At 32.9% G+C, this 9,593-nt stretch overlaps 1 protein-coding gene across 1 annotated transcript in view; it reads left to right on the forward strand.

Annotated features, from left to right (window-relative positions):
- Nucleotides 1–2,769: 2,769 nt before the first annotated feature.
- Nucleotides 2,770–9,593, forward strand: part of LOC107440615 (uncharacterized) — a gene marked incomplete in the record, with an annotated part of 43,165 nt that continues 36,341 nt past the window's right edge. Inside the window, 3 exon segments of the mRNA XM_043054388.2 lie at nt 2,770–3,034; nt 4,342–4,433; nt 7,284–7,438. Coding sequence (XP_042910322.1) covers nt 2,944–3,034; nt 4,342–4,433; nt 7,284–7,438 — 338 coding nt within the window.

Consider the following 9,593-nt stretch of genomic DNA (forward strand, 5'->3'; position numbering starts at 1 on the left):
AGAATTAATTCCTTTGCGTAGATTCCTTTGCAAAGTATTGTGTAATGCCTCCGTTTACAAACTAAGCATCTTACATTATACTGTGACATCTTTTTGCCATGTGACCAGATTTGAGGCAAACAAGACAGCATCTCTTTTGTATAACTCGATTTTCTGTCCTCATAACTCATTTCTGCTATTTTCTGACAGTCTTGACTTGGATGTGAACAGTCACAGAAAATACAATTGTTTTTTCCTACTGATATGTTGGCGATCAGTGTAGTAGCAATCATCAGTATTTTCAGAAATTCTACTCCGTTCCCAGGCTCGCATAACATTTTTAGGTAAGCATGACTCTACAAGAGGCTCTAGAAAGTCAGCAAATTTCTCTTTCGTACTTCCCAAACTTTCCAAAGCTTTTAATTTTGTTTCCAGCATATCGTAGAGGGTTGCTAAATCAGGAGAATTCTTTCCGGCAGTAGCATTTTTCATAACAAGAGAAAGGAGATCTCGAATGTATATTTGTACTAATAGATCTTCTCTGCCAAACCTTAATTTTAATTGTTTAATGGCCTTCGGATAATTCTCTGCTGTTATTGGGAAACTGGAAACTAATCTTGCTGCCCTGGATTCGGGTACCATAGATTGGTATAAATATTGGAACTTGTCGATCGCAGATAAATCTTCGGATTCATGAATTTTTGAAAATATACTCCAGAATGTGAGATATTCTTTAGGGTCACCAGAGAATGTCTTCAATTCAAATTTCGGTAGTTTTAGTTTCACGGCATTATCCTCTAAAGAACTTTTGGCGATGGAACCGGAGTCCTTATTTAAAAAAGTTGCGAGTTCAAGATAATTATCTCTAGTTCAAGATAATCTAGTTCAAGATAATTATCTCTGTAATTTTCCGCTGCTTCAAAATCAGTTTCGTATTCAGCAACGGTCTCAGGTTTTTCTAAAAGTACTGAGGATATTTCATTTTGAGTTTCATTCAAACGAGAAAATTTATCTTGCAATTGAGACCTTAGTGCGTGCAACTGATTAATATCCTTGGCAACAGTTTCCTGTGTCGCCTAATATTGCGCCAACTTATTCGACGTGGTCGTAAAAGTTGTTCTTAATGACTTTCTTTTCACTTTAAGAGCATCCATATTCTTAATGTAAATAATATTTAGTCAGTTTATTAACTAAATTCACTTCATAAGCCCTCAGCTTCTACTTATTCTAAATCTCGAGTTAATTTTCTTTCTTAAACTTAATTCAGATCAAACGTATAAACTCTACATAAATGGAGACTTCGTAAAAAAAGATATAACAGAAGCAGCCAAAATTCAAAATTACTCGTACCTGTTTTATCCTTAACAAAGTAATATCTTGTTCGTAATTTTGTCGTCTTCACTTTCACATCGGAATGCAGAGTACAATGTCTATGTCACGGACGTCATTTTGTTATGAAAAATGCTACTGCCGGAAAGAATTCTCCTGATTAACAAACCTCTACGATATGCTGGACACATTAATCTGGCAATTATATTTTATGTTCTTTTTATGTTTATAATATTAAGTTAAAGAACTTACGATACGTTGTGTTTAAGAGAACTCTATTCGCGATCGCAACACTCGAATACGCCATCTGGGGAGAGACCGGTTTCATGCCTTTAGCCCTTTTCCCGTCCCTCTCCTCCTCTCTTCAGTTATATAGGAATATACTACGATATTTTCCCTTTTCTTAATATTTTTCCTTTTTACTTAAAAAAAATATTTTTTGAAATTTCCGTGATACTTTTCTTTAGAACTATGTTTAATGTAGTTTTCAGTTCCATGTAGTTTTTCAAGTTAAAAGATTTTAATCTATATGAAAATCAAGAGAGAAACTAACGTACTTCCTTCCTCTTTGACTTTCCACACGCTAATGGGGAAAGCATGTAAAGTGTTGCCATAGGAAATGAGTTCTGCTCTACGCCACCTGCAGCCCATTTCGATCGCCAATACGATTTTCATCTTAATGATGTACGATTTTACTTCCAACATACATGCAAATAATATCTTTTGTAAATCGTCTTAATATTCTGAGTGTTGTATTGTAAAACAAAGTAATTTAGAACAAAAAGAATCTCGAGTCATAACATCCCATATAAATAAAGAACAAGACTTTCCTGCAGAAATCAAGACTGCGTCATATTCTTTCGAATTCATACTAGAACATATCCGACGAATGCAAAAGCTATACCGATTTGTACTATCACCTGATGACTAATGTTGTTTCGCACTAGAGCTGCACAATGAGTTATTGGTGACGGTCTGGGAAACATCCCTGAGGATGATCCGAAGACATGCCATCACAATTTTGATCCTCTGCCGAGGGGATGGCACCCCCGCTTCGGGTGTCCACTTTGGAACCAGAGTATAATGTACTTCGAACACAACTTGTTCCTAGTGCCCTGTCTTAATTCTCATTCATGGACACTGCAGACGACCACAAATTTTAATCCTTCATCTAATTCTTAAAGGCTATCCATCTGCTGTAAAATTCATACAACCACTCATCCTTAAGCAATTGATAAGCGAGCTACAAGCGTGAAACAGTAAAGGGCTCCAAAAGTAGCCGTCAATCATAAGTCAGCATCATCATCATCTAAATCTTTCAAACTTTTGAGTTGAATCAGTTCTCTATTCATAAGAATGTATTCAAATTTGTAATACATTATGAACAACAACGGGTTCATCCTTTCCGGTGCTACTATTAAATAGACAACTGTGTAGACAACTAAACCAATTTTGTTTTTCGCCTGGTAGAGACGTGTTGTTTATTTTGACAACAAATGTGTCAACAAGAATATTTAATTTAAATTTTATTGCTATGAACTGCCAAGGACAACTGATTTAGAGTTCTTTTTATAAGTTTTCATGAGTTAGATGAATTTATCTGCAAAAGTCTAATTTATAGAACTCTAAACAATTATGAATAAAGAGTTAATTGACAATTTGTCTTCTGCGGTATCTAATGGTCGTACAGATATTGTTCGCACATTATTAAGCGTGTTTGAAAATGGTATGGTTACACAAAATTATTGAATTTTCTAATTTTGTAATTTCTTTGCATTCAATTGTGTTTTTCGCTAGTTTTATTTGAGCTTTCTTTTGAGGCGAAATTGAACTCCTGTTCTAATTCTGATGTTTTTATCTTGCATTATAACTTGATAATCGTATTGAAACTCATTAGATAAAATTGGATAAAACTATCTTTTACAATTTAAAGGCTTACTTAGATATGTATAAATGTTTGTGCGTTGAACTATAATTGCTAAGGAAATCAATCATACATAATTTGTCAATAATTTGCTCCATAGAATGCATATTTAGTACTCGATTTAAGGGGGATATTTCCGTATCGTGATCTGTAGCGCCAACTACGCTCGCCAAGGTGCCAAATAGATTTTTAACTTTCAAATTTTTAAAAAAGAAAACATGTAGATGTTTGCCCGGGGGTGGCTACGAGTTATACCTTTCTCGTTGGTCCCTTTCTGTGATGTTTCTTTCAGTTTCTCACAGGCCACTGCGCGGAAGTTTCCTAAACTTAGCCATTATTCTGCCGCAGATCACGATACGGAAATATCCCCGTTTTAAGAATATTCCCAGAGATACCAACTTGCTCCCGGACAGCAAATAAATATTTTAAAGTGGTAGTTTATCAATTGTGATTCTTGGTTTAATAAATTCAATTTAGTAGAGTTTTATCCACCACTATTTCTGAATAATTCGTAGATCACAGTTGTTTGTAAATTTAACGTTAATCTGCTTTAATTAAAGTATTTTTTAAAAAAAGAAATAGAAATATGAACGAAAATAAAATTAGTTAATCCTCATGCTATTAAATGTTTATCCTAAAAAAAAAGGAAAGGAAACTGGACTATTATTGTATATCAAATACTGTTATTGGATATCAGATATCCTGCTCTAAGTCAGGCTAGATATTTGGTATTCTGTATCTAGCCAAAGTGAGATACGTTACATCCCTTGTTATAAGTATATTATTGTATGTTAATGTTAACCATCTTCGACAATAAATCATGATAATTTGAGTGATAAAGCTTCTTAAAATTTTAACATTATTCTGGAGAACACGTTCAGGAAATATTATTGTTAAGGGGTTAATTCCCTAAAACTGCAGTTGTGCCAAATTGCTGAAGTGTTAAGTTACTACCCGACCCTATTTTTTTAAATATTAATAAATTTTTAATTTTAGTCACCAAAACTTGCCGATTGTTGTAATGCAAAAACTGTTACTGAAATCTTCCAAATTGTTTATTCATTATGTTGAATAAGATTTTAAAACAAATATTTTTTGTTAATTTTTAGGCACAACTCCAAATATACCTAAGATATCATGTGATGAATTGCTATCAGAAGCTTGCAATCCATCTGGCACACTTTTACACCTTGCTACAAAAGTAATTATCCCTTCATATTATATTTACTTACTTGTTAATTACATACTTTTTATGAAAATAAATTTTTTATTCTAGTCATTCAGATGCAAGTTATTTCTCAGTTGCAATATAAACATAATTATGTGACAATTTTCATTAGTGTAATAGGTACTTATATTTTTTAAAAGTAAATCATAGTTCATATCTTTTTGTAATGCCATCAAATATTTCCGAATATTTTTTTAAAAAACTGCTAATAAGTTTTTCATCTGGGTAACCTATTTATTCCTTGGCATTTAGTTTCATTTTTGCAGCTGATGATAAAAAAAAAAGCTGTTAAATTTTTGCTTTATTATTGTTTATGAATAGTTTAACCATTAAGATGTATTCTTTTACCTCTAACTCTCTTAAAGAAATTTGACCTTTTTTAGCTAAGTATCCTGAAAAGTTTTTTTTCAAAGAAACTTTTTTGAGTGAATATTACCAAGGTTGTATACTAAGGGCGCTTTTTCATTACACGACACGATAACGACAAAACGGATCCGATTGTCGGCGAACGACATAGGGTCAAGTAAAATACATGGTCAGCAACGGAGCGCTTTTTCACTCACCGATACGATAACGATTATGTCGTTAANTTACCAAGGTTGTATACTAACTCTTAAGAGGAGGTTACTGACCTATGATCTATACCTGATAGATCATCAACTTTGGAGCTCTGGGTAAAAGTCTATCGAGGGAAAGCATTGTTCATTAGAAATAAATTAGGAACCCGTCATAACCTGCCTCAATCTTGTTATTTTATTTTAATTGATTATTGAATTATTATTTTGCAGCAAATGTGTTCTTTTAAACTAAAATTGTTCTCTTTAAAATTAAAATTTAAACCCAAAAAGTGTTATTTTTCCTATTTAAAAATATTCATTACCACTTCAAAAAGCTCTAAAAAACCCATCTGGGTTGGATTTTTTTGAAAAAAAAGCCTGTTTTATTTTAAACTATGCTACAGTGGGCCAGCATCCAAGGTTTCGTGGCCAAAATGAGTATTTCGATAAAATTTGTTTCAAAATTTGGGGTTTTTTATGTGCAAGTAAATTGAATTCATAGTTGAAATTTTGAAATGCACTAAAAATACCCAAATAAAAAACAATATGACAAGCAAAAATAAAAAAAGTAATATAGTACTTTTAAATAATTAAACATAGCAATGAAAATATAATTTTCTTAATTTTATATTAAAAATGAAAAGCAAATTATATTTCCGAAGTAATATCACAAAATAACGCAAATTAATTACAAAATAACACAAATTACGAAAAAAACGTAATTTTTGTTTTTCGGTATATTTAGTCCACCTTTGCAATACGGGCAAAATGGGAAAGGTTTTTTCAAAAGAAGAAGCATCAAAGAAGACAACAAAAAAAGGTTTACCTAATTACCTCGTGGAACTTTTTGGAACTAAGTTTCGAAAGTCATTCAAACATTGTAAAATGTCAAATGATAAGATATAAACTATAAGTTTGTCAAGAATATTAACTAATCCAACAAATTGAAAAATTTTGGAATGATTATGAATACTTAATTTGGGCTATATTAAAACTGCCGACACATATTTTAGTTGAAAATTTAATTTTTGACTTTTGGCCAAAGATCATGGTCTTCTGGCCCACAGTGCATGCTTCTGATTAATAACATTACTATTAAAGGATTAATATTAGGTGTGAAAAAAGCCCCAAGAAACCCATCTGAGTCGGGTTTTTTTTTAAAAAAAAAAGAAAAAAAAAGGCCTGTTTTTTTTAAAACCATGCTTATGATTAATGACAGATTACTATTAAAGGATTAATGTTAGGCTTGAAATCATAAAAATCCCTGTCACATTTCAAGGCAATCTACTGTGCCTTTTTATGTGTGACACAAGATCCCTTGTCCTAAAGTATGATTTTATTTTATTTTATAACCGTTGTTGAACAGCCATCCCAATTTTAATGGTTTACGACTACCAATGTTCAACTCTGTAGCCTAGTAATTTTGAACACAGTTCAGAAGACAAGGGAACTCTTGGATCAAGTACTGGGAGAAATTTGCCTTCGTGGAGGACTTTTTGATGGAGCTAACCCGCATTTGTGTAACATGGAGAGGAAGACCACGAGAACCTCCCACGGTTATCCACGGACGGCAAGGGGGCTTAACCCATGATCCGTCTATCACTGAGGATATTTCACGTCAGCACTGTGGTCAGTGCAAGCCGTATGCGGAACTCGTATCGACTGGGATTTGAACCCGCTTCACCTCATTGGAAGGTGAACAGTCCCCATAGCCATCGAGGCTCCCTAAAGTATGATCGACTTTTTAAACATCAAATATTCACTAATATTAAAAGGTGAGTTTTGGTGGCTTAGGGGATAGAGCTCTTGCCATCCAATGGGGTGCCCTGGGTTCGATTGACAGCAAGAGCTGGTTGATACGAGTTCCACACCCGGCACGCACCGACCATAGTGCTGACGTAAAATATCCTCAGTGGTGGAAAGTTTTGTGGTTTTCCCCTCCATGTACCATGAATGTGAGTTATTTCTATCAAAAGAGTATTTTTTGAAGATAAATTCCTCCCAATACTTGATCTAGGAGATCCCTTGTCTTTTGGATTGGGTTCAAAATTTCAAGTCTACGATACGGACATTGGTAGTTATAAACTCAAAATTAGATTGGCAGTTCTACCATGACGGTTTAATTAGGCTGACAGTTATAAAATGACATCAATGAGCAGGAAGAATAGAATTTCTTAACTTAGTAATCTTTGTATAATGTAATACTGGAAATCTTTAAATGTGGTAATTTGTTCTGATTTTGATGTGTGTGTGTTTTTTTTAATAGCTTGATCATGTGGATATTGTAAGGACGCTACTGTCCTCTGGTGCTAATCCAAACATTGAAAATACCATTGGTGAAACTCCAGTTGATCTTATTCAATCTCAGAGAATGACAGCTGTCTATATTGATGAGCTTCTAAAGTGTTCTGCAAAATCTGAGTGAGTATCTGTTGAAAATTATTTATTTAGAATTAATTACATAAGAATTCCAATTATTGGTATTTCTTGGGGAAGGGAAGAAAAAAAAGGAGGGGGAAAAAACTCTAGAAATGGATGTAATTTTTTTTAAAAAAAATAATTAAGGATTATTTATGATTGTTAGTGGTAGCTTGGAAGATGTCAAATAAAAATACTAGTACACTGGAACACCATTCTTTAATATAAAGTTAACAATCTTACAACAAACAAACTCCAAAAGGTTATTCATGAAAGCATTTTAAAACTGGTTAATAAGAATGATTAAAAACTTAAACTGGTCGATAGCAAGCATCTCCTCTGAGGGTGGGCGTCACCGGCGAAAATGAAGCATCGGGACAAGATTCCTCAAGCTGCAACAACCCTGGTGGCAAAGTATCAATTCCTTATATAGCGGAGAGAAGACTGTTCACTCCCAGCAGTGGTTATCGGTAGTGTTCGTCCGCAAGTATCCTTCCACATAGGAACTACCCTGTTTGATCTTCTCACCTCCGGCCTTCAACCCAAACCTCAATCCTCCTGCCTCGGACTTTCATGGTTTTCTAGCTAACACAATTTACAGCCGCTACAATTTTATTTTACTTTTTAGTTAACTTTTTTTTTATCTATATAATTTTATTCATGATGGTTAATTTTATTGTTTATGCATTAAATTTTATTTTGTTAACAAGCAGATTTAAAATATATTTAAAGTCAATGATTGATGATGGTATAATGAACTCTGGATTTCCAACTATAATGTGGTTGTAACTAGAGGTTGTGAGTGCACAAAATACAATGAATATTTACAGATGAAAATAAATAAATAAAAGTAAAATACTCGGCTTATTTTAAACTAAAACAGAACTAACGGCTAAAACATAATTTACTATAATACAGTTTTCCAGGAAAAAAAATGCCATTTAATATAATCCTTGATTGGTTAAAGTACTATTTAATATTATCCATGATACTTTAAAACCAATATGCTGTTTCCGAGCAGAAATTTTTGATAAATAACATTCGGAAAACTGCAAAGACTACATTTGTTTTAAATTAACCTGTTAGGGTGACCAGTCAGAAAAATTTATAGATAAGAGAAGTATGATTGATAAGTTCATTGTACGCGTACATTGTATTCATAATTACAAGGACTGTAAATGCATTCTATTATGCTTTGGGTTAATTTCCACATGATGATGCAGTATACCACTTCTTATCATTTATACGAAAGACCATACTTCTTATCATTATATATTTCATTAGCTATTTTTCTGTAGAGATCAGAAAAAGTTAGAATAAGGATCTAAAAGTTGAGTCACTTTTCCTTTATTCCAAAATATTTCACATTTAATGTGCAGTAACATCCAAAGCATGACTAGTTTTTATAATTTCTTCAAAACCTTTTTTGAATTAAATGATTTATTGCATATAAAGGCATTTTGTTTTGAAAATGAAAGATTTTGAGGCATTTGTTTTTGAGATGATTTTCACGGGAATACAAAAAATGAACATATGTTTAAGTTTCTATGTTTGAATGATGAACAATGCAGTGTGGACATTCTAATGGCCATAAAAACAACACTATGTTTATGGAATAGCAAATTGGATATGCTGTTCCTTAGTGTAGGTAGTTTTAGTAAGAAACACTCTTATAACTAACAATCATTTATTAATTATTTTCAGCATTTAAAATTTAGTTTCCAGAAGATGTGTCTTAATGCAAAACTAGCTGGTGAGAAATTTAATTGCTGAGTAGAAAGAAGGAAAGTCCAGATTTGATTGCACATGTGTGATAGTTTGTACTCATGGCCTTGAACGGCTAAATGCACCACATTGGACTTTATTTATTAGCCAGTATCATGCAAGGGTCAATGTTATAGAGGTTATTCAAAAGTGCATGTACTGCACAGATTTGTTATATCCATAGTAGCATAAGGAAGAACTATAGTTTCATTGTCTTTGACTGCTTGTAACCCACCTAGCTTTATATCTGTGGGTATGAGTTTTTCGCGAAATGAAATCTTCTAATGTGTACAGCTGATCACATGGCTAGTCACTATCTTGCAGTTTGTCTCAAAATTGTAGAGCCTTAACTGCCATGAATCTATTTGGCTGACAATTGTCTTTATATATATAT

The sequence above is a fragment of the Parasteatoda tepidariorum genome, chromosome 9, assembly GCF_043381705.1.
Source record: "Parasteatoda tepidariorum isolate YZ-2023 chromosome 9, CAS_Ptep_4.0, whole genome shotgun sequence".
Classification (NCBI taxonomy): domain Eukaryota; kingdom Metazoa; phylum Arthropoda; class Arachnida; order Araneae; family Theridiidae; genus Parasteatoda; species Parasteatoda tepidariorum.